At 39.8% G+C, this 26,105-nt stretch overlaps 1 protein-coding gene across 8 annotated transcripts in view; it reads right to left on the minus strand.

The window, feature by feature from the left end:
• The window catches only part of NF1 (neurofibromin 1), a 253,611-nt gene extending 231,310 nt beyond the window's left edge, over positions 1-22,301 (minus strand). For 7 of the 8 annotated variants that reach the window (XM_045985840.1, XM_045985838.1, XM_045985837.1 and 4 more), the window contains exon 1: positions 21,855-22,301. In XM_045985840.1, coding sequence (XP_045841796.1) covers positions 21,855-21,914 — 60 coding nt within the window. In that variant the 5' untranslated portion in view covers positions 21,915-22,301. Of the gene's footprint in view, positions 1-15,429; positions 15,509-21,854 lie in introns of those variants that run through there. The other variant, XM_045985844.1, reaches the window with a different exon arrangement.
• Between the last annotated feature and the right edge of the window lie 3,804 nt (positions 22,302-26,105).

A 26,105-nucleotide genomic window follows, 5' to 3' on the forward strand; every position in this document is an offset into this window, starting at 1 on the left:
GCTTAATCCACTGAGCCACCCAGGTGCCCCTCTTTTTTTTTTTTTTAAAGATTTTATTTATTTACTTGAGAGAGAGAGCACAAGAGGGAAAAGGAGAAGCAGGGAGCCAGATGTGCAGCTCAATCCCAGGACCCTGGGATCATTACTTGATCCAAAGGCAAACGCTTCACTGACTGAGCCTCCCAGGCACGCTGAGAAAATTTCTGAATGGCTAAGATTCTACGTGCTAGTTGTAACATGACATTTAAAACAATCCTAAACTCATCCCAGGGAAGGAAGAAGCTTTTCAAGTAACAGTTCAAGCACCTGCCACTGTGCCTAGTTTACAACTCAGTTCAAGACAGAAGCCTAAGCTATTTAATCATGTACCAATGGCCTTTTACAATCAGGCTGAATGAAAGAAAATTTCATTCATTAAAAAAAAGATACAGATCAAAATAAACTTGGAATCACAATGAAGAGGAAAAAGCCCACAGAAATTTACCATCCAGGCTTAAGTCCTATTGACTTCACATGGAAATGACCTACTAGCCTACTTTTAACCATTTCCTCCCCATGCCAAAATGATTTCATTATGGTCAAGAGAAAAAAAAAATCCATTGATATTACAAAATATATATGTTACATAATACACTAATCTTCAATTTAACTGAAAACTAACACACAAATAAATTTATAGAGGTGGAAATGCTCTTTTGGTCCATAAACAAACAACAATTTAGGAGCACAAGACAACTGAAATTAGATATTTTAGCCAATAGTTCCTCTTCAAGCAAAATAAAACAAGGAACTCATTTCACAGCAAAAAAATAGTACAGGAATGGACTTGTGAACCTTAGAATTCATTGGTCCTACCACATACCCTATCACTTGGAGGCAGCTGATCTAACAGACTAATAGAATGGCCTGCTGAAGACTCGGTAACAGTGCTGGTGTAAGACCAAATCCTTGGGGTGCCTGGGTGGGTCAGCTGGCTAAGCATCTGACTTTGGCCCAGACCCAGATCTCAGGGTCCTGGGATTGAGCTGGAGGTCAGACTCCGTACTCAAAGGGGTGTCTGCTTGTCCCTCTCCCTATGCCCCTTCCCCAACTCATGCTCACTCACTCTCAAATGGATAATTAAAAAAAAAAAAAAATCCTCAAGTATATACTTTAAATCAATAACCAATATACAACAGCTTTCCCATGGTCAAAATACATATGTCTAACAGTCAAGAGGTGTAAGTAGAAGTAACATCTCCCATTATTTTCCCTAAAAACTCCATTAGCAGAATTTTCGCTTCCAGTGCCTACAACTTTGATATCCACTGGTTTCAAGGCCTGGGTTCTCAAGCAAAGAATGATCCCATTAAGTTCCAACTAAGCTGAAAGTTGAAACTGCTTCATAATCACACAGGCTCTTCTGGACCATTGAATCAAGATTTCTCAATCTCAGCACTACAGACATCTTAGACTGCATAATTCTTTGCTGTTGTGGGGTATTCTGTGCATCGGAGAATACTTGGCAGCATCCCTGACCTCTACCAACTAGAGGCCAGTAACATCACTCTCCTAAGTCATGGGAACTGAAAATATCTCTAGACATTTCCAAATGTTCCCTGAGAAGCAAAACTGCCCTAAACTGAGAACCACCACACTAAATCAACAAGCAAAGAAAGGGGTCATTCTACTAGGTGGTATAATTCATCTGGATTACTTAAGAGATCGTGGACTACAGCTACATAAGGGAGATAGAGAGGGCTATCTGGAATTCCAAGGATTCTCTGAAATATATCTTATCCACGTATAATAGTAAAAGCTAATGGAAATATACAAAAAGCAGAAGCACTGAGGACTTAACATTTTTCCCTAATAAAGGTTTGGGTTTCCCCACCAGCTGAGGTCCTGAATGAGGGCAAAGGAAACAAGGAACAGGCAGTAGAACAAAGTAATTTTAAAGATGAACTACAATCTCTCAACTTGCTAACAAAAGGAAGGTCTATAGCATTTATACATGTTATTCTTTGCTTACTATACAGGATTTTGCATGAATGTATAAATGAATTTCTTCTCTCTTCTCAATGTTACACAAATTTTATTAGCAAGGTTAACTTCACAATTTAGTCTTTAGGATCAGGATATTCGGATGGGACTATGAACTTGAAAAGTAATTAAAAACAGCCTAAAAATGGATACTGTGAATGTCACCCAGAAATGGATACAGTAAACACTGAGGCTTTGTGGGGCACCTGGGTGGCTCAGTTGTTAAGTGTCTGCCTTCAGCTTAGGTCACGATCCCAGAGTCCTGGGATCAAGCTCCACACTGGGCTCCCTGCTAGATGGGGAGTCTGCTTCTCCCTTTTTCTCTCTCTGCCACTCCCCTGCTTGTACATGCACCCTCTCTGTCAAATAGATAAAATCTTTAAAAAATATGTATTAGGATCTCATTCTTTATTTTGGGAAAAGGCTAAGGATGTATTCACTTTTTACAAAGAAGACTTTTAACTTCTAGTCAAAAGCAGTCTCCTGCCAATATCCAATAAAAGCAGGTATGGATACTGAGTAGCCAAAGGAGTGGGCTGTGCCCACCGCTAAGAGGCTGTCTCCCATCTTCACATCTGCCCTCTGTACTGTGTTTTCTGATGGTGGGGTTACTATACAAACTACATTTCTCCTTTGACAGCTGGCTCCTCATTAATGCTCTGCCAAGGGGACACTAAAGAGATACTGTACGAATGGAGGAGGACAAAGGAGTTTATTCTTCCTATTTGCTTCTTGTTCCTGTCAGCATCACCCCAGCTGCATTCTTCTTTACAATCTAACAGAAAGAACCCTTACATTTATCAGTTTCTACAGGTCAAGCAGAGAACTGGACTATCAAATATGTTGACTTTAGTGAGGTACAATCAAAACTGTCCTTAAAAAAAACAAAAACAAAAACAAAAAAGCTACAGCCTCACTAAAAACAAAGATCAACCAAAAAAATCAGTGTATTTCTACATATTAGCAATAATCAGAAACTGAAATCAAAACTAATACGTGTTAAAATGGCAATCTTCCCAAAACTGATGTACAGATTTACCACAATCCTTAGAAAAATAGGCTTTTTTTAAAAATAGAAATTGGCAAACTGACCCTAAATTGTACACGGATATGCAAAGGATCCATACTAGCTGAAACATTCTTGAGAAAGCAAAACAAAGCTGAATGATTTACAATGCCTGATTTCAAATTTTACTATAAGAATTCATTAATCAACACCATGTGGACTGACAAAACAATAGCCATATAGAATCACACCAAGTACAAAAATTAACTAAAAATGAGGCATCATTGATGTTAAGTGTAAAACCTAAAATAGTAAGATTTCTAGAAGGAAACATAAGAGAAAAACCTTTGTGACCTTGAGTTAGACAAAAGTTTCTTCGATATATCATCAAAAACATGATACTTTTCTATTTTAGAAAAATTGATAATTTGGACTTCAACAAAATAACATGTTTTCAAAAGATTTTGAAAAGAACAGAAAAAAGCCAGAAACCAGGAGAAAATATTTGCAAATCACATAGCTCATAAAGGATTTGTATTCAGCATATGCCATAAGCTCTCAAAACTCAGTAATAAGGGGCACCTGGGTGGCTCAGTTGTTAAGCAGCTGCCTTCGGCTCAGGTCATGATCCCAAGGTCCTGGGATCCAGCCCTGCATCTGGCTCCCTGCTTCTGCCTCTCCTGCTCCCTCTGCTTGTGTTCCCTCTCTCACTATGTCTCTCTCTGTCAAATAAATAAAATCTTTAAAAAAAAAAAACAAAAAACCTCAGTAATTTAAAAACCCAATTTTTTTTTAAAATGGGCAAAAGATTTGAATATACACTTCATCAAAAAATATATTCAGATAGTAAATAAGCACATGAAAAGATGCTCACTATCATTAGTCATTAGGGAAATGTAAATCAAAACCATAATGATATACTATTTCATACCTACTTGGATGGCTATAATTAAAAAATTTTTTAAGGAAAACAAGTGTTGGCAAGGATATGGAGCAACTGGAATTCTCCTATAGTGCTGTAAAACAATAAAATCACTTTGGAAAATAAAGATTGGCTGCTTCTGAAAAAACAAACATACACACACCCACCATATGATCCAACCATTCTATTCTTTCACATCTCCTCAAGAAAAATGAAAGTAATATACCCACACAAAGTTATGCACATGAACCTTCAAGATAGCTTTATTTGTCATAGCTAAAAACTGAAGCAACCCAAGTATCTATCAAGAGATGAATGACTAAACAATTTGTGATCTATCTCTTGGGCAAAACAGCTCGGTGATTTCCTAGGGATAGGACATATTGAATGGACTATGGGGGATGGAGAAAATTTTGTAGGCAATATAAATGTACATTATCTTGACTGTGGTGATGTTATTACAGACTTGTAAGTATATCAAAACTCATCAAATTGTACACTTTATTTTTTTAAGATTTATTTATTTGATAGAGAGATATCACAAGTAGGCAGAGAGGCAGGCAGAGAGAAAGGAGGAAACAGGCTCTCCGCTGAGCAGCGAGCCCACCGTGGGACTCGATCCCAGGACCCTGAGATCACGACCTAAGCTGAAGAAGAAGCTTAACCCACTGAGCCACCCAGGCGCCCCATCACATTGAATACTTTAAGTACATGCAGTTCATTTACTGTGTGGCAATTTACCATAATAAAGCTGTACAAATGCTATCATTCTAGAATAAAAAATATAATTCCTAATAAGTTTTAATAAAGGGGCGCCTGGGTGGCTCAGTGGGTTAAAGCCTCTGCTTTCAGCTCAGATCATGATCCCAGAATCCTGGGATCGAGCCCCACATCGGGCTCCCTGCTCAGCAGAGAGCCTGCTTCCTCCTCTCTCTCTGCTTGCCTCTCTGCCTACTTGTGATCTCTGTCTGTCAAATAAATAAAATCTTTAAAAAAAAAAAAAGTTTTAATAAAGTTTTAAATCAGAAAGAAAAGAGGCAATATGTCTGATATTTATTCATACTGGTTGTGTATTTAACTCATATTATAACACCAAACTGGGTGCTCTTCATTATTGCCTATAGCTTTACCCTTCCACCTGAGCCATTTCTCTTCTGCCTAAAGAACATCCTTTAGTAATTCTTACAGAGCAGATTTGCTGGTGATAAATTCTCTCAGCTTCTGTTTATCTTAAAAGCATCTGTATTTCGCCTTCATTTCTGAAGGATATTTCTGCAGGAAACAGAATTCTAACTTGGCAGTTTTTTCTTTTAACACTAAAAATGTCTTTCCATTATTTCCCAGTTTCCACAGTTGAATTCAAAATCAGCTACCACTTTTATTATTGTTCCTTTGAAAGCAGTGTGTCTTTTTTTCTTTCTGGTTGCTTTTAAGAATTTATCTTTGTCTCTCCTACTCAACAGTTACATTAAGATATGCTTCCATTAAGATCCACTTAAGGGTACTTCTTTTGTTTTTATCCTGCTTGAGTTTTGCTAAACTACTTGAACCTATGGGTTGATGCCTTTCATCAATTTCAGAAAATGTCTTACCATTATGTCTTCAAATATCTGCTCCCACAGTAATCTCTCCTCTCCAGCCTGGGTCTCCAGTTATACATTATTCAACTTTTTACCAGTGGTCCACATAGTTCTTAGGTTCTGTTCCACTTTTTCCATTTTTCCATCCTGTGCTTCAAAGTGGATATTTTCTGTTGACTTGTCTAAGTCTTTAATTTCATCTTTAGTTATATTTGGCCTGTTAAATCCATCCAATGAACAGTTTACATATGTGGGCATGTTTTTGTGGGGTTTTGTTTTGTTTTTAATGTATCAGGCACTGTACAAGTTCTAGGAATCAGCAGTGAGTAAGACAGACATTGTCTACTCACATATATCAGCAATATATATTCAACTGGCCTGTTTTCCCACTTTCTTAGAAAAATGAAGGGTAGGGCAAGGGGTGGAGCAAGGTCCTAGAGTCCTGCACCAAAGTTTTCTAATTAACATGTAAATGAAAGACCTTAAGCAACCAATGTTATTTTTTTTTTTTTTGATTCCTAGAATATCCATTAATTCCTCTCTAGGATTCCAATTCTCTATAAATAAACTCCAATTTTTCACCTCTTTGTCCATCTTTTCCTACAATTTCTTTAGCATATTAGTTATCTTGAAGTCCTTGTCTGCTAATCTGAATTATCATGGGTCTACTTCTACAGTTTATTTTTCTTGTTATGAATCAATGTTTTCCACCTTTTGAATTTTTTATAAATTGTTCATTGTATGCCAGATATTGTAAATGAAAGAATCTCAGAAACTCTACAACATATATTCCCAAGGGAGCTCACCAATTACTCTATTAGCCAAAAGGGATGCGAGAGACTGATCATTTTAATCCAGTCAGGAATTGAACTGTCAATGCTAGGTTGAAGTTTTAATAAGATTCAATTCACCTCTGGTTTATCCTTTTTCTCTAGTCTGTGTCCAGAATCAGCAAATGTCAGCAATCCTCTTCTCACCTACAAAGGGCTCTTCCACCTCTGGAATTTTAGTTCACCTAGTCCTCATTATTTCTACACCCCTCCAACATCTTTTATAATATGATATTCAAAGTTCACCCAGTTTCTTTCTACTTGTTGTGATGCTATAGATGACTATACTATGACTTCCTAAATACTGTCCATGAGCTGAAGTCTTCCTGCATATCATACAACAGGGATTCAAAAACCCAGCTTTACATCAAAATGACTGGAAGAGATTTTTTAAAACTGCAATCCATTGTCCATACCTCTAGCATTCAGATGCTTAGTGGGGCCAGGAAATCTACACTTTTAACATGAGTCTTAAGTGATCTGATAAACCTGGCATTTCTACACAAATTAATGTGCCTGCACCAGTTGGTTCCTCCTCTCCCCTCTCCTAGAGTTCAATATTGATAAGAACATTTAAGAAAAGAACATATACTATATCTAATAGACAAACTGATAGAGTATAAAGGCAGTTAGAAGTTCAGAATAACTAAATATTTTAAAGAAAAAAATTTTTAAACATTTAACAGCTTTTGAAAATATATTAAGATAAAGGGGAGGAAGGACAAGAACCACTGGTTAGAATACATAGTACTAGGAGGAGGAGATAAAAGCACAACTATTCAATTTTACTTATAATTGTTCTACCAGAAAACAAAATGATCTTTGTATTTGAAAAAAAAAGGTTAAGAGCCATCAGAACACTTAAAGCATAAAGACTCCATCCACCTATTTTATCTGAATTCAAGTCTACCTGAACTAATCCAAGAGTACACATGAAAATTCAGAAACGTGACAAGGGAAACACTGTCAGTGAACTTTGAGAACTCATGAAAAATAGAAAGGTGCCAGACTGGGAATGAGAAAATGTTGCCTCAATTGTCAAAACACAGAGGTTGGTAAAGGTGAAAATGTGACTTCAGGACTATGGACTGAATTTAATGTCAGCAACCAGATAATTCTAAAACTGATTATTATGCAGATGACTTTTAAGCCCTTACAGAAGGAAACATCATTTACTAACAAGAATGAAACTTGTATTAAGTTTACAAAAGTACCTTCACATATATTATCTCATCTTGTCTCATATTTTTGACTCAACACAGAGCCCTGTGAAATAGGGGAAGTAGCCTTATGTTCCCTCCACAACCTATGCTCCTATCATGCTCCCTTCAAAATATTAGGAATCTGGGGTTCAGACAGCTTGACTTGCTCTGCTTAACTCATTTCTCAGAAAGTTAGGACTCAAATTCAAGTCTTCTGATTCCTAATTGAGTACTGTTTTTATATCACAATCTCTTAAAGGCAGCAGAAGAATAAGTCAGGCTGAAATAATAACTAGGATTGCTTCAAAATGGAGAGATGTTTAGCAAGAAATAAGGACTATGGATGAAAAAAACTGACTAGAAGCTGGATAATGGGTGCATAGAGATTTATAATTATCTCTCTACTTTTGTGTGTGTTTGATACCTTTCATAATAAAACTTAAAAAAAAAAAAAAAATACACACACACAAATGGGTATCAGTAGCTCAGTCAGAGTCAGAGATCAGGATCTGGTCAAAGCAGATCATGACCAGAGTCCATCTTTGGCTTAGGTCATGATCCCAGGGTCCTGGGTTCAAGTCATGCAATGGGCTCCCTGCTCAGTGGAAGCCTGCTCCTCCCTCTCCCTCTGCCCGCTTCTCACTGCTCATGCATGTGTGCACTCTCTCTCAAATAAATAAAATCTTAAAAAAATAAAATACAGCACACTTGCACATATACGCCAATTAATATTCTCTGATGGATTTACTATACCAGTAATCCAATGAATACCTAAAATATTAGTGTACCTGATGCTCAGCCTTTTTTAAGCCATTTTTATTTATGTTATTATTTTATTTTACATTTATATATAAAATATAAATATATATTATATATAAATATAAAATACTTTAAATATTTTATATTTTATTTTTATTTTATTTATTATTTTATTTTATTATTTATTTATTTATTTATTAGAGAGAGTACAAGCGGGGGGCAGGGGGGGAGACGGTGCAGATAGAAGGAGAGGGAGAAGCAGGCTCCCTGCTGACCAGGGAGCCAATGTGAGGCTCGATACCAGGACCCCAAGATCATGACCTTAATTGAACTGACTGATTCATGACCTGTAATTCATGACTTGAACTGAACAGTCGGCATTGGGCTCTGCACCGAGCGTGAAGGATACAACCATCCTGAGATCATGAACTGAGCCAAAACCAAGATTTGGATATTTAACTGACTGAGCCACCCAGGCACCCCAGAAATTCACATTTAACTGGACATCCTATTTGCTAAATCTGGCAACTCTAATCTAGGTGACTTCAATATCAAGGTAGACCACCTATCAAACATATGATCTTCAACCTTTCTTAATCTTAATTCTAGTGACTATGACCATAACAAAGATATGATTACCAAATTCACCTGAGTCCTTAATATTGTCCTTTATTGCTAAGTGTCCTTAAACCACACCCATTCACATTTACTCCAACAGTTATGATAAATCAAACCCATTCTATCCTTCTCTACCAACTCAGTCTCTAATTCCACTACTGAATTTAAGATCACTATTTTCGGGGCGCCTGGGTGGCTCAGCAGGTTAAAGCCTCTGCCTTCAGCTCAGGTCATGATCCCGGGGTCCTGGGATCGAGCCCCGCATCGGGCTCTCTGCTTGGCTGGGAGCCTGCTTCCTCCTCTCTCTCTCTCTGCCTGCCTCTCTGCCTACTTGTAATCTCTATCTGTCAAATAAATAAATCTTTAAAAAAAAAAAAAAAGATCACTATTTTCTTCTACCTTCTACGGTACCTCATACCATCATTTCTCTTCATTATATTCTTCAACCTCTCTCACATAAGGATAAGCCATTAGATGAAAATTTGCCCAAAGCCTTTAAAAGAGAGTTTAAACATTTCTGTATGGCATAGAAGACCCTACAAGATTCATAATCCAGTTCAGGCTTCACTTTCCCTGACAAGCTCTCCCTGACTGCCCAGACTAAATGTGCTCCTCAGGGATGCCTGGCTGGCTCAATGGGTACAGCATCTGACTCTTGATCTCAGGGTTGTGAGTTAAGGTCCCACATTGGGGCATGGAACCTACTAACTAACAAATAAATAAATAGTAAAATAAATTAAGTGTTCTTCTTACATGCACCCATTGTACTCTATGCATCTATCATAATATTTACTGTAATTTATTATCTTTCTTACCAGACTTTAGGTACCTTGAGACCAAGAGCCATATCTTGTCTTTATTATCCCAGCATTTACCACAGTGCTTAGCATGTATCACAAAAACACTGGAATGTTTACTGATCAAATATGATAGATGAGGCTCAATTTAAGTTTCTACCAATTACAATTTTAACTAATGGAATGGATTACCTTGAGATGAAATATCCCTGGTCACCCAGAGGGCAAAATAAGATTGTATATCACAGCATTACTTATAATAGATAGGAAAAGATAAAGGATTTAACCTAATGTCTTTAATGGGACTGGTTAAATTTTGTATGGTGCAACCACATAACCATGCTTGAACACACTAAAATCAATAGACCCCAATGTGCTTGGGGACGCCTGGGTGGCTCAGTGGGCTAAAGCCTCTGCCTTCGGCTCAGGTCATGATCTCACGGTCCTGGGATCGAGCCCCACATCGGACTCTCTGCTCAGCAGGGAGCCTGCTTCCTCCTCTCTCTCTCCCTGCCTCTCTGCCTGCTTGTGATCTCTGTCAAACAAATAAAAATAAATAAATAAAATCTTAAAAAAAAAAAAAAAAAGGAGACTGTGCTTGTAAGCAGGTCATGGTTCCCCTTCTACCTAGACAGCTGAAGGCACCGTAACAAGCCCTTATACTTTAATCTTATTACATTCATTTCATTCAGATCCTACTTCTATGTTAACATTACACTACTAGAAATTGAGATAATTTTGTATACTAATATATTCTAGACATATTTTATAAAGTAATATTTACTTTGTTATTGGTTGTTTTTCTGATTATAAACATGTTGGATGTAGAAAATTCAAACTTTCTAAAATATTAAGAAAAAATTAAAATTACTTAAAATTTTTAAATACTGTAAAAGAAAATGTAATCAAATAAACAAATGTTCACATTATGTTGGCATGTTGAAAGAATAGATTATAGGGAGACTGAGAGGTAGACTGAGCCTGGGTGGCTCAGTCAGTTAAGCATCTGCCTTCACTCGGGTCATGATCCTAGGGTCCTGCTACTAGGTCCCATAAGGCTCCCGGCTTAATGCGGAGTCGGCTTCTACCCTCCTCCCCTGCTCTTGATCTCTCTCTCAAATAAATAAAATCTTTAAAAAAAAAAAAGAGCAAATTATAAAACAATGTATCTCATTCAATTCCAACAACCTAACAACATTTATTGAGCTCCTTCCACATGTGCAAGAAACCATACAACATGCTTTACACGTATTTCTTAATTTAAATTAAGAAATACATGTATTACATGTGTAATTAAGAAATTAAGAAATACACGTAATACACATATTTTATTTAAATCTCACAACCACCTCTGAGAATTAGATAATTTTATTGACCCTATTTTACAAGTGAAGAAACTGAAGCCTGAAGAAGTAAATTAGCCAAGGGCTAGAAAGCAGTGGCAAAGCAGAGCCCAAGAATTCAAACCCAGACAGTCTGATTTCAGAATCAGCACACTTTATATACCAAAATTTTACCTGTGATTCTCCCTGCAGTGTGGTATTATAAATGACCTTTATTCATTTTGTCTGTGTATAATTTACTGAATTTCTACAATGAACATGAATTACTACCGTATTTTTTTTTAATAAATGTCCAAATAGAGGTTAGATAATCATCTGTCAAGGTTACTGCAGAAATGGATTTAAATAATCTCAGAATCCTTCTAACTAAGAATCTGTGACTGATCAATTAGTGACTGGAATGATTTTTTTTCAGAGGACTGGCTCTAAAAAAAAATAAAACAAAAATGAATCCATTTTTAGAATTATAAAAGTTTTAGACTGTCAGATCCTATTTCTCCTGTTTTACAGATAATGAAACAACTCAGAATTTAGAGTTATATATCACAAGGCAATTGCGTCAGGGCAGAAACCAAAGCACAGGTCTTCATTGATCTTTGTTGCCAACATTTGACCAAAACAAAACCTATTTCTTCCATTCTCTACTTGCAAATTCAGTTATTAGAGGCCAAAAACCGAAACATAACAGGAAATACAAATGCCTCCTCCCCACCACTACCACCACTTCAGTCCATTACCCAAAAGGAAGACCTGCCTGGAGAATAAAAGAAATATTTTCCCGGCCCTAGGCTGAGATGGAGGTTGAAAAGATATTTCAAAAGTCAGGATGACATTGCAGGACAGGGAGGGTGGGGGCTGAAAAACGTGTATATAACAAGTTAAAAATAAATAAATAAACAGAAATGCCCAAGAATCTGATAGGATAAAATACTCAAATACTACCAAAGTTTAAAGAGTTGCCTCAGATTTAATCAAATCCTAAATGGAGTGTTCTTAGAGTATGAAAACCAATTTTATAAAACTGGACAGTAAAAAGCCAAGAGAAAAAAATGAAATACATAGTTTCATATTTATAATTGTACATTCTTGTTGGTATTCTAACAAATTCTATTCTCTCACCTTCAGAATTCAACTCTCTTCACCTAAAAATCTGTAGTGAGTATAATGCAATATTTATACTAAATAAAAGGGGAACAATTTTGGGGTACCTGAGGGACTCGGTCAGTTAAGCATCTGACTCTTGATCTTGGCACACGTCACTCAAGGTTGTGAGATGCAGCTCCAAGTCAGGCTCCACACCCAGGGCAGAGTCTGCTTGTCCCTCTCCCTTTGCTCCTCACCGCCCTGCCCCCATGTTCTTTTGTGCACTCACATGCATGCTTGCTCTCACAGATAAATAAAATCTAAAAAAAGGAGGGTGGGGGACAATTTTACAACTTCTCCTAACAGCCAAAGAAGCTTTGATAAGGTGAAAAGAATGATAAATAATGAAATCAAAGATATGTTTAAAATGTACGTCTAGTTATGCCTATTTCTAACATATGACCAGATGTGTTAAAAGATTTCCAGATACACTCATATGAACATAAAAGGTAAAATGTTCAACAACTCATCTTTGAATGAAGAAGCAATAACACATTCCTCACTTTACATATTTGTGCTATCTGTTCAAAAAATTTAGACCTTTTTTGTAAAGCTTTATTGAAAAATTACTGCTCTGAGGATTAACACCCACACTCTAGTTTTAACTCAATTAATGACATGTCATATGATGTGGACAAGTTGCTCTGCATCTCTAGTTTTTATTTTTTCCTCATGCAATCATAATAATACCAAACTATACCAAATAATACCAAACTATACAAATCAAACTATAAAGGGATAGAAAAACTACTGCACCAGAAGATAATCACAGTAATACATTTTTATGACTATTTACAGCTTCCTTTCATGTAAGATTCACAACTAAGATACTAAACAAGCCCATAATATGAGTAGACAGCTATTATACTCATTTTACAGATGAAAACATAAAAAACAAGTTCAGAGAGGTAACTGGTCCGAGGCCACCCTGAAAGCCATACAATAAAAAGCTCTTTTTTGGGTTTTGTTTTGTTCTTTTTTTTTTTTTTTTTTTTTACTACCTAGTTTACTGTTATCACAAATTTGAGGTGGTTAGGTTGTTTTCTCATACCCAAATTACTATGAAGACTACCCAAGAAAAGCTGTCAACAATTTAAGTGAAAAGGGTCACTTGAGATTGTTATGAGTGGTAATGACCCATAAGGTCATGACTTTATACACAGTATAAAACTATAATTAAAAATAAGTTAGGTAAAAAACCTTTAAAATATATTCCTAAAAGTCCTGCTATTTACTCAATTAACTTTGTGCCTCTTACACTAGATATGCAACCCTGCTTGGGGGACGTGAAGTGAAGGGGAAAGGATTTCATCAGGAAAAGTTAAGTAAGTTCTCGAGAAATTCAATAGGATAAGACAGTCAAAGCTATAAAATATGAATAGGGGCAGGCAACAGCTTGTAGACTGTAGTGGCAACCTTAAGTCAAACCAAAAGAGAGCCTGTGGTTTAAAGAAAATATGCAATCTGGAAGTTTGCACCTCAAGTTATTGCTACTGCAAAGTAATTAGTGCCACTTATAGTAAAAAAAAAAAAAAAAAGTACAGGTTTAGAGAATAATTCCAATTCATCATAATAGGATGGGATTCCATATTAGCTTGGGGCTTTCTTGTCTCAACAGAAGTTCTTTTGATGATAAAGTCAATGGCTTTAAGCCACTCTCAAGAGAACTCGAGAATGTAACTATGTATCACTGGCACAGGATATCTGAAGTGGTCAGACAGGCAGTCTACTGAACCCACCTTAAGAGACTTTAATGAGTGCACTACCAATTCCAGTTATTTATATTCTACAAGTTAAAATTTTCTTCGGCACAACCTCTCAGAGTGCTCTGTTTACTCAAGGCTCTGAGACCTAGTATGATACAGAATTGTACAGATTGCTGAAACTTTAAGTTCATTGTCAACTACAATGTAAAACATATTAACTTGTCTTTTCTTCAAGGTCAGAACAAACTTTGTCTCATCTTTCCCTCTTCACCTGCAAGAAAATGGGGTATTCTAAAAGATCTGATAAAATAAGCCAAAGCTTTTATAAATACAAGTCAATCATCTGCAAAGAAAGAGCTTAAGATGCCCATATTCTACTTCAGTATTGATTTAAGCCTTTTAACAGTTTAAGCTAACCTCCCCCAAAAACCTCCCTTTCTATTTCTATGAATATTCTCCTTAAACTTCCTTTAAAAAACAAACAACAATAACCAAAAAAAAAAAAAAAAAAAAAAGCTTTCTTATACCTCCTGTCCCTGGTCTGATACACACACATAACTCCCAACGAAGAATACACTTAAGCTAAAGGAACATATCTGCAAAGTATATGTTCTTAATTAATACACTGTTCACCCTTAAAGGCATGTTGTTAAAATCAACAATAAAGAGTCTATATGGAACCCCAAAACATGAAATTTGAAGACTAAACCAAAAAATGCCCCACAGCAGCCTCAGTAATCCAAAGAAAAGATGTAAAAATAAGGCACTACGGTATTGTAATAGATCATTAACCTATCCTAAAAGCACAAAATTCTCCATGCTAAACACATCAAAAAATAATAATAAAATAAAAGAAGAGGAAGTAGATTTAAGAACCTAATTTCCTATTGTTCTAAATGTCACATATTAAGAATAGTTAAAATCAGAGGTACCTGGGTGGTTCAGTTGGTTAAGTGGCTGCCTTCAACTGAGGTCATGACCCCAGGGTACTAGGAGTATGCCTCCCCCTTTCTCTCCCTGACTCTCCCTCAGTCTCTTCCTCCTGCCCAAATAAATAAATAAAATCTTAAAAAAAAAAAAAGACTTAAAAACTAAGATGAAATTAAATGTAACAATATTGCTGGCCAAATTCACACAATACTTTATGACACTTTTATATGAAAGGTCCCAAACTTGAGGAGCCATATAATATTTGCTATAAATTAGATGATAAAGCAAGAAAAAATCAATTATAGACATCCATGATATGCTACATAAGGATGCACTCAGTACCCTATTTATCAATGAATGCTACAGTAAGGCATGCAAATCAGTTAAGGTACATTTCAAGGGAATATCCAGAGACCAGTCAATCTCCCTTATTTAGTGAAAACACAGTAGTCAATAAGCCGTGAAGAAAATACGTCAATCTTACATTTAAATACTTTTAGATTTTTCAAAGCTCTCTGCATTCATTATCCTATCACACTGCTGCAAAAAATTTCCTTATGTAGAGACTTACCACTAAAAGTAAATGACAAATCCAAAACCTCAAAGGTAGTTAACCAGGTCTGAAACTTGATTCATAAAACATGTTAGTTCTGTGGGAAGAAATATAAATATGTGCAAGTTCCTCAAAGCTATCTCTTAAAAAAAAATTATTCGTGATTAAAATATCATTTAACTTTTAAGACCTAAGCTATTACAAACACTACCTTAAAATTCAGTTATTTCCATTTAAAAGCCAAAATCACCACTCCTTTTAGACAATCAACCTTTCAACCAGGAATCATATACAAAACATTCCACCAATGACACACCATATGCTCATAACTACAAAGGCCCTGGGGTGACTATATGAGAATTCTAACAGAGGCTTCTTTCTTGTTAGAAAGTTTACACTCTATTTGACAAAAAGAAAAGAGCAAATACTAAGCTGTGTTCAACCAACCCTCCTGAAGGGAGAAACCCCAGGTGACAAACACACTAAGAAATGAGACTGCAGTGAGTTTAATCCAAAAAGACTTCATGGGGGAAAATGAAGCTTAAGCTGAACATTGAAAGATGGATAGGAATTTTAAAAGCACAGAGGAGGAACAAAAGCATTCAGGCAGGGGCTGGCATCAACAAAGGCTGAGAGGCAGGAATAAGCATGATATATACAGAAGAGACTGAGTCAACCTTTCTAGGACATAGGTGCATGCTGAGGCATAATGAGAGATAGTGTGGTAAATTAAGTGGAGTCAGCTCCCAATGGATTCTTATGGCACGGGGAGATGCTGTTAAAAATCATCGGATATTTAAACTAGATAAGAGAACCTTAGAGATTTTCTAGTTGGTTCTTTTCTGACAGATAAGGAAAATCTAGGATCCACAGAGATCTAAGCTCTAGCCTAAGGACAGAGGTAGTAAAGAGCAGAACAAAACTCAGACCCCATTTAGGAACCTTAGTTCAGTGATAGGCAGCACAGTACAACAGAGAAAGCAAATCTATCCAAAGATCGATGAGCACATTAATATACAAGGTTCTGCAAGCATACATACAAAACAGTACTGTTTTCTTTCTTTTTTTTTTTTTTTTTAAGATTTTGTTCATTATTTGACAGAGGGAGAGATCACAAGTAAGCAAAGAGGCAGGCAGAGAGAGGGCGGAAGCAGGCTCCCGCTGAGCAGAGAGCCCGATGACCCTGAGATCCCAGGACCCTGAGATCATGACCTGAGCCAAAAGCAGAGGCTTAACCCACTGAGCCACCCAGGCACCCCAACAGTACTGTTTTCTTAGGAATTACAGGATACTGGTTTCCAGAGGTAACATAATACCACAGTGGCCCTACCGTTGAGAAAAACCACTAAGTTTTGCCAGAAGGAATCACTTTCAAGAAAGCAGCAATCCAGAAGGAAAGCAGAGGCAGAAGCTAGTTTTCAGCTATAAAGGAAATGGGTGGATAAACAGTAGGGGCAGCAGGTATCTGGCAACAAAAAAGAAGGAAAGAAAAAAAAAAAAAAAAAAGATCCACTGAGAGAAAGCTACAAGACCAAGTAAATGTTTGAGAAAAGAAATCTTAGTAAGTTTGAAGGCAAAAAGGAAGGCACTCACATAAAGAAAAATTAGATTCTAAATAAGGTGAGGGGAATGAGGGAGGATAAAGAACTAATTGAGGACCAGTGGGAAGAAATTTTTTAAAAATATGAGTTCCACGGATGCCTGGGTGGCTCAGTCAGTTTAAGCATCTGCCTTCGGCTCAGGTCATGATCCTGGGGTCCTGGGATCATGCCCCATATCGGCTTCCCGGTCAACAGGGAACCTGTTTCTCCCTTTCTCTCTGCCTCATCCCCACTGCTCATGCTGGCACTCTCTCGTTCTCAAATAAAACTTTTTAAAAAGTAATTAAAAATGAGTTCCAGAATAAAGAATAAGCATATTTTCCTCACCATAAAATACCCCTCACCAAAAGAGTATCCATCTTCAACTGCTTTTAAGGCCTTATAAAAATGGCAGACAAAGCTTTAAGAACAAGACTAGGCTAGGAAGGTGTTTGTTTGTTTTTTTTTAATCCAAAACAGCTTCAAAGTTTTACAAATCTATTTAGCCAATTAACATGTGGTTTATGACCTCAAAGACTAATCATTTTTGTTCATCATTTTTAAGATTTATTTATTTATGACAGAAAGGGAGAGAGCACACATGTGCACATGCAAGTGAGGCGGAGGAGGGGCAGAGGGAGAGAGAGAGAGAGAATCCTCAAGCAGACTCTCCACTTGAATGTGGAGCTGGATATGGGGCTCAATCCCAGGACCCTGAGATCATGACCTAAGCCAAAATCAAGAGTCAGAGCTTAACTGACGAAGCCACCCAATCATTTTATACCATGTATGTTTTATACCACATATTCAAAGGGCATTCCAATTAGCATTCGATTTATAATATGCTATTATTTCAAATAAAAAATCAGAGTTTATTCTGATATGCTGTTAAAAACAGGAGAGTGTCGGGGTGCCTGGGTGCCTCAGTGGGTTAAAGCCTCTGCCTTCAGCTCAGGTCATGATCCCAGGTCCTGGGATCAAGCCCCTCATCGGGCTCTCTGCTCGGCAGGGAGCCTGCTTCCCCCCTCTCTCTCTGCCTGCCTTTCTGACTACTTGTGATCTCTGTCAAATAAATAAATAAAATCTTAAAAAAAAAAAAAATAGGAGAGAGTGTTATATACCATTTTTACTTGACCAGATAGGGAAAATATAAATGCTTAAATGAATATAATTATGAAAAATCATTTCAGGGTATCTTTTTTCAATTTCTTATAAAAAAGAAAAAAATCTTCAAATAACCACAAGTTTTCTTATGTGCCCTTTCAGAAACAAGGTTCTACTGGAGTGCCTAGGTGGCTCATTCGGTTGAGCATCCCACTCTTGATTTTGGATCAGGTTATAATCTCAGGGTACTGAGATCAAACCCAGCAGCAGGCTCCACACTCAGAAGGCAGGTGGCTTGAGATTCTCTCCCTCTCCTTTTGCCCCTCCCCCACCTCACTTCCTCTCTCTCACAAATAAATAAATCTTCAGGAAAAAAAAAAGAGAGAGAGAGAGAGAAGAAAAAGAGAGAAATGAAGTCCTACAAATGGGTGGGGCACACAGAGCTGGGTGGGGCATGTAACAAGGTTTTCTCTAATTTAAGTTACCTAATAAGCCACAATTTAAGCTATATACCTAAAATTTGCCAATTTCAATTTAGAAACTTACTATTCAGCACCATAAAGGGAGGTCACAGAGAAGGAGAAGATATAACTGATACATTCATTAAACTTCCTGGCCTTCCACCTTTGCAACTGCCATATCCCTAATCAAGGAGGTAATTACGTTTTAAAATTGGTAAGAATCAATCAACTTAGGCCATAAATACTATGTTTAGGTGCAAAACTAGCAGGTTATAGCAATTTCATTTTACCCACCTGGAAATAAGGACTTAAGCTCAAAACATCACGATGGAACACTACCACTTCTTTTAACTGGGTCTACTGCATCAAGTTGCCAAGCAATACCCATCAGAGTACAAGGCATTATCAGCAGTGGCTAGCAATGCATTTCTGCTTCAATCACCATAAATATCAGAAGGCCAACCAAAACGTCAATTCAATCATAAACAGAGTTGCTACCTTTAGACTTGCACACACTCTCTGGCTCACCACACACATCTTGGCTGTAATAAGAAGCAGCCTGAATCCCTCTGGACCCAGTGAAACAAAATACAGACAACATATCCAAAACTTAAAACTTTTAGAAATAACTGAAACATTTAAGACTCTTATAATAAATACCTCTCACTAGATGCAGAGCTTTCTTTCCCCTCAATAAAAATGTAAACCCTTCTCTCTTAACTATACTTAAGGGGTTATTTAAACAAATCCTACGAGATACTTCTCAGAAAAAGTATTCCTGATTGTGCAGCACTTGATACTCTTCATACTGAGGCTCTTATTATCAGGTCTGCTATGAGACCTCGGAAAGTCATTTAATATATCTGTGCCTCAGTTTTCTCACTTTCCAACCTCAAGTTAAACTCTATCTGAATTAACATTTATTACTTCTATAGTAAGTTAAAGTATACAAAAAGTACCTTATATTAAACGCTGAAAACCCTTATAGTTTTGTATCACAGTCAGTGGGCTTTATTTAACCTTATAAGAGAAAAATGTAAGGAATATTTGCCCTATGTATCTTTCTCTTAATTACAACATAAGGAATATATTTTTAAAAAATACTTCCATTGAAAACCCTTAAGTTCTTAATTTTTAACAGATGGTGGCGGGTTTAATCCCACAATATTCATAACAAGGCAAACAACAAAGCCTAAGGTCCTTTAACACTGGAGACTAAAAGAAGGAATATTTACGTGCATTACTGGGCATATAATCAAATCATTCTTCTTTTAAAATTTAGAAAACTATCTTTTTTGTATGTGGCAGATAAGCCTAGAGAGCAACAGGTGAGAAGAAATAAAGTTTAAAAACTGGGAAAAAATTATTTAATACAAAAATTAGAGAGCGCCTGGGTGGCTCAGTTAGTTGGGCGGCTAGCTCGGGTCATGATCCCAGAAGGCAGAGTCCTGCATCTGGATCCCAGCTCTGCGGGGAGTCTGCTTCTCCCTCTGACCTTCTCCCCTCTCATGCTCTCTCTCACTGTCTCTCTCTCAAATAGATAAAATCTTTAAAAAAAAAAAATTGGAGAACAACAACGATGGTGTGAATCCTTCAAATTCCTGCATCCAGATTATGCTGTCCACAAGGTTCAGCTTTGGGGTTCTTCCATGTCCTTTTTAATCCTTTTCAAGATTACACAGAGAAAGTCTTTTCTCTCAAGTTTTTAATCTAATGCTCTATCAATAACACAACCTAATAAATGCAGTAACATCTTATTTCCTCAGATAGATTAGTAGTACTCTTGGTTTAGATGCTTTTTGGTCTAGAAGGAGAATGGGCGAGACAACTCCCGCAAGCCCCGGACAGCTTTGTAATTCTACTTCATCTCTGTCGTTTCTTTTCCAATTTCTTCTCAATCCTGCTCCCTATTCCCAAATATCTTTTAGGCAGGTCAGAAACACTATGAGTCCTGTAAGGAAATGTTTGTGGATCCAATAATAAAAGTAGAGCCCTCCTCCCGGCTCCATTCAGTTCTCATGATCACTTTTAAGATTGTATCCAGTAAACAAAATAGATGGATTCAATCTTAAACAGCTCCCTCATCAGAGAAAGCCCAGGGTAGAAGTGCAGCTGCAAAAAGAATCCCTTTAAACCACCCCCAACTACCTACAGCAACACAAAGTTAAACTAATTCCCACTGACAAAAGGCTTCGTGTGCACTCATTCTGATCCGTCCCAGGAATCAGTGTGTGAAGCTCAGAGAATAAAAAGGCACCTCCCCAAGCCATGAAACTTTTTTTTTTCCACCCCAAATATTCTCAATGAAAGTTCTCTTGTCAACCAAGAGGTGAGAGTTAAAAACAACAACAAAACACTAGCAGAATTATAGGTTCCAGGACCACATCCCAGCCGTCCTTGCTCTCTGTTGTCACGGACTCAGATGCAGTTTCCCACTTTTCCTTTCACCCTTCTCCCCTTACTCTCCAAGATTCTCACTCAGGAAAGCCAAATTCACATTCTCAGACCGCTGGCAAAATAAAGGGCGAAACTGCAATTACTAAGGAAGGAAAAAAAGGAAAGATACTTCCGAAGCAGAAGGGAACGAGAACCATGGTTTCTACTACAACTGCAATGTAAATGCCAGTCTTGTCTCATCAGGATATGGGGGGGGGGGGGGGGGCGCCCATGTGGGGTACCAAAAAAGATGTGCAGTGTGTGTGCACTTGGAGCTCTCGGGGCAGGCAGAGACAAGGGAGCAGAAAGTAAGAAAACCTGTGCTTTCCCTGCTTTCTTCTACTCTTCCCTGTCCAAGAGAGGAAGCTGAAGAAACTGGGGGGAGGGGCGGGATGTTATCGTTCTCCTATTGGGGGTACACACGACAAGCCTGGGGGTTCCTTCAGCTACGCTCAGTTCGGAGGGCCACTGACATAAGGGGAAACCCCTAAACGTTACCCACCTTCGTTCAAAAAATAAAGTAAGGGGTGGATGATTAGATCCAGATGGAGAGCCCCAGAAAGCGCCCCCAGGTCGCTCATCCTCATTAGCAAGCGGAAGGGCTGGGATAAAGGGGATGGAGGGTCCGAGGGGTGGTCAGAGAAAGGCCCCACCCCCCGACTTAGGAGGGAAGGGGAGCCCGAGCTACCAGCCGTCCCCTCTTTCCTCGCACCTCCCCCCAGGCCACCCCCTCTGGTTCCCCCCTTCCTTTCCTCCAGAGCCCGAGGCAGCCGCGGGGGAGGCGGCTGCTCCTTCCTCCCCTCACCCACTCCGCCCCCGCCCCCACTTCGCTCCCACCTCCCGCCCGCCACGGGCCCGTTACCTGCTCGTCGAAGCGGCTGACCACGGCCTGGACCCATTCCACCGGCCTGTGCGCGGCCATGTCCTCCCCGCGGCCGGGGGGCGGCGGAGGGACGGGCCGGCCGGCGCCCAGGGCCGGGAAGAGGGCGGGGAGCGGGGGCCGAGGTGAGGGCAGAGGCGAGGACAGGGTCTGAGGAGTGCAGGCTCCGAACGTTCCCACGGGGGTGGGGATGGGGGGCCTGCGCCGAGCCGGGAAGGGGACAGGGGAAGGGGGCGTTGGCGAGGAGGCAGGGGGAAGGGGGACGGGGGAGGGGGACCCGGGGAGGGGAGGGGGCCTCTTGGTCGCTCTCCCCACTAGCGCCGTCTCCCCACAGCCATCACAGTCCGAGACGCCGCCATGACACCCCACCGGAAGTGGGATCCTTTCCACGGCCCGGGGAGAGGGAGAGCGAGCGAGCTAGAGATTGAGAGCGCGGCTGGGAAAGGGGAGGGGGAAGCGAGAGGGAAGGGGGCCTGCCGCGCATGCGCCCGCGCCTGCCGGTTTCATTAATGAAAAAGCGAGTCCTCCTGGAGGTGACGTCACCTAACTCCTCCGGGCCCGGAGGCGTGCGTCCCTCTTCGCCGCCGGGCTCACCTACACTCGGATTCTGGGTTCAGCCGGGGAGAGTCCGAGCTGACCCGGGAGCATCCGCTCGCATCCCCACCGCCACAAGAGGCTCCCCCTCCCCCGCCGGCCTCCGGGTTTGGATTGCTCCCCGGGTTGGAAGTTAGGGCGCCCTAGGGCTAGCGTTTCTCCCAGCGCGCAGATCTCTGCCGCTCATCTTGGGGAGGCTGTGCAGAGTCCCTCTCTGCCTGAAGCTCTCACAAAAAATAAAGCACGCAACCTCATGTTTCCAGGTCCTTCGCAGCTAGTAAAAACTGGGGAGAAACGGGGAAGAGTAAGGCCAAGAGAGATTCGACTTTTTTTTTTTTTTTTCAAACAGTCTCTTAAATCCCACTGCCAGACCCGATAGCAGTCAAAGTGCTCAGACTCCGGAATGAAGTCCGGACTTCCTCTGAACTGATAGGCACCCAAGTTAATAAAACTAATGCACAGTTGATAATAGGTTCATGTTGCACCATCCTCGATGATGCACCCCTAAGGGCTTCCCATGCATTACTGATTCAACATTCATCATCTCACTTAAATCCTTCAGTGAGTTTTTCCAATAGGTATTACCCTCATCTAACTGATGAGGCTGGGTCACAGGAGGTTCTGAGATTTGCTTGAAGTTGGTAGATAGTCAGGATGCAAACCCAGGTGGTTTGACTCCAAAGACTATTATCTGTGGCTCTCCAGAAACAAAGGCATTCCCTATGCCCCTAAAACCACAGTTGAAAGGATTTCAAGTGAAATAGGTCACGAAATTGGTTTTCCAGGAAGAGGATTACATCCAAAACAATGATCTATGGACATGCACTTTGGAGTGAGCTATTTTTAAGTTTATCTTTCTCAATACACTTTACTTAGGATAATCTTAAAATGAGTTTAGATATTCTGAGCACACACTAATTAGCCAGTTTGGCCACATGGAATGATAGTAACTGGGTGACAAGGCAGAGCAAAACTAGTACTTTACATTTGCCACACACAAAAAAATCTTCTACACCAGGATCCCATGCAGAGAGAGATCCACGAGAGGTTTCCAATCTTTGATGGCTGGTGACTGTCCAGAATACATATTGAATTAATATTTCATTCCACTAGAACAAGAGGATAGGGTCTAGGTTGTTCTGTAGTCCATTTTTTTAAAGATTTTATTTATTTGACAGAGAGAGTGGGATCACAAGTAGGCAGAGAGGCAAGCAAAGGTAGGGAGAAGCAGGCTCCCCACCAAGCCAAGAGCCCGATGCGGGGCTCGATCCCCGGACCCTGAGATCATGACCTGGGCTGAAGGCAGAAGCTTAACCCACCAAGCTACCCAGGTGCCCCTGTAGTCAGTCCACTCTTTAAGGATGCAACATGAATACCAACTGATTTCTTTTAGATGTCAGAAATGATGGTGACAATATTGAAGAAAAGGATAAATATTAAATGAATATCCATCTATGCCTTTCCCAGCTAAGACCCCTAAAAAAGTTCTCACTCATACCTCCAGAGAGTATCCCAATGCCTCCACTTCACTGCTAACCCTCCAGACCCACAATCTTCCTTTCCTATTCTCATGCTTCCTCTGAAAGTTCCTAATTACTTTCTTGTTGCTATGGCTCTTTGTCTATTCCCCTCATCTTAGCTAGCCTGGATGCAAATGGCTAAACCCTCAGCTCCCTTGGCTCCACTGGCATTCCATTCCTGAGGTCCCTTTGTGCTTTTTTTTCCCCTCTCTTCTGGTTCCCTGATTCCCCATTCCTAACTCTAGGGTAAGAACACTCAAACTTCAAGTCTTGGCCCTCTGCTCTTGCTTTACTCAGGCTCCAACCAGCATTAATTCACTAATTCATCCTAATCTGCGTTTCCTGTCCTGTTGCCCCCACTGACTGCCAAGCCTCTCCTAACACTCCAAGTTCCTCTCTAATTAAAATCATTCAATTCTGCTGAACTAATATTGAGCACCAAGCACCTATTATATATATACCGTGCTCTGTGTCAGGCAGTGCATAGTACAGCAGGAATTCTAAACAAGAATGCCAAAGAAGATAATGCAGAGAGACTGTGGTTAACTAAGAAGCGTAGGCCCCCTGCTCCACCCAGTTAAAGGGGCAGCTGTCACTCAGCTTGAGTCAATTACAGCCAAGCAGGAATATTGACACAGTGTTGCTAGATCTTCCCTTTAATCAAGAGTAGCTGGAAATCTGAACTTACATATAAACTTTTCTCATTTTTACATAGCGCAACCAATTCACATTGTTTAAAACCTTGTGCAGCAAAACAAAATAGGTCTGCTATCTGAATGTAGCCCACGGAGCACCAGTTTGTCTAACTCTGGTCTAGCGGAAAGACATGGCTTCAGTGGAGAACAGAATTAGATCGTGTCCTAACATCCCAGTTCTGCACTGTCCACCACAAGAGTGTTCAGGGGAACTACTCGTGTTTGCTATAGTTTTAAAGGTATCACGCTTGTCAAGTATATTAAATAAAAAACAGTAAAATTAATGAAAATAAAATGCATCGCTCTCCATTGTTTCTTGGTCACACGGCAGTCTCTGCCAATTCTGTCTCCAAGTGGCTTGTTCCAGGAACATTCGCTGTACTCTACCCACGCCCCACACCTCCAGGATCCCAAGAAGGGCCAGGCACTTCAGAACTGAGGCACCCATTTTCCCAGCTGCTGGGAGACTTAGTGGCCCACAGCTCTCCTCTGAATCCATTTCCAGGAATTGTCCTTTGCAAGAGAGCTACCTCATGCCAGGTCACACCAGCCTCAGGAGAAACTGCACAAATGGCTGGAAGACGCAGGCCCCAGGATGGGACCATCCTAAAGCACTCCAGAGCCCTCATCAGGGATCAGCTCCCAGGGGGTCAGGAAGAGGATTTGCTGTGATGGCATTTATTTCACCTTCTCTTTCTTCTCTGTTCTGCTCTCTTAGTTCTTCACAGTGTTGATCCCAAGCGTATTACTGAATAAATTTCCCTCTTGCAAATCTCTCTTTCTGAGCTGGTTTTCCATCTAGACTATACCAATTAGTCCCATGAGTGTGGTCTGGTCCAGTGGAGCTGAATCACCTGCTGGCCACCTGGCAGTGAGACATACCCCTCCCCCAGGTGAAGCCCTTGATGGGCCCCGCATGCTGTAGCTATGAAGCTGTGAAGACTGTCAGCCATGCGGATGGAGTGGGAAGGGATAGATGGGCTATAATACCAGCGCAAGAATGCATAGTAGACGTCATCTACCAGGCACTTTCTTATATAGGTGAGAAACAAATTTAAGAACTCTAAGACTGGACAGCTATTGATGGAGTAAGACAATGAAAAGTTGAGGGTGGTTAATCACCAATTAAAGGCTAAGGCTAGGGGCACCTGGGTGGCTCAGTGGGTTAAAGCCTCTGCCTTCGGCTCAGGTCATGATCCCGGGATCCTGGGATCGAGCCCCACATCAGGCTCTCTGCCCCACAGGGAGCCTGCTTCCCCCTCTCTCTGCCTGCCTCTCTGCCTACTTGTGATCTCTGTCTGTAAATAAAAAAATAAAATAAAATAAAGGCTAAGGCTAGAGTGCCACCTCAGGAATATATAGATGGGGGGAGGGCAGAAATGCTGAGGATCAGGCCCAGAATTTCATTTTAAGAATAGTAGCAC

Source organism: Meles meles, chromosome 18 (genome assembly GCF_922984935.1).
Source record: "Meles meles chromosome 18, mMelMel3.1 paternal haplotype, whole genome shotgun sequence".
NCBI lineage: Eukaryota > Metazoa > Chordata > Mammalia > Carnivora > Mustelidae > Meles > Meles meles.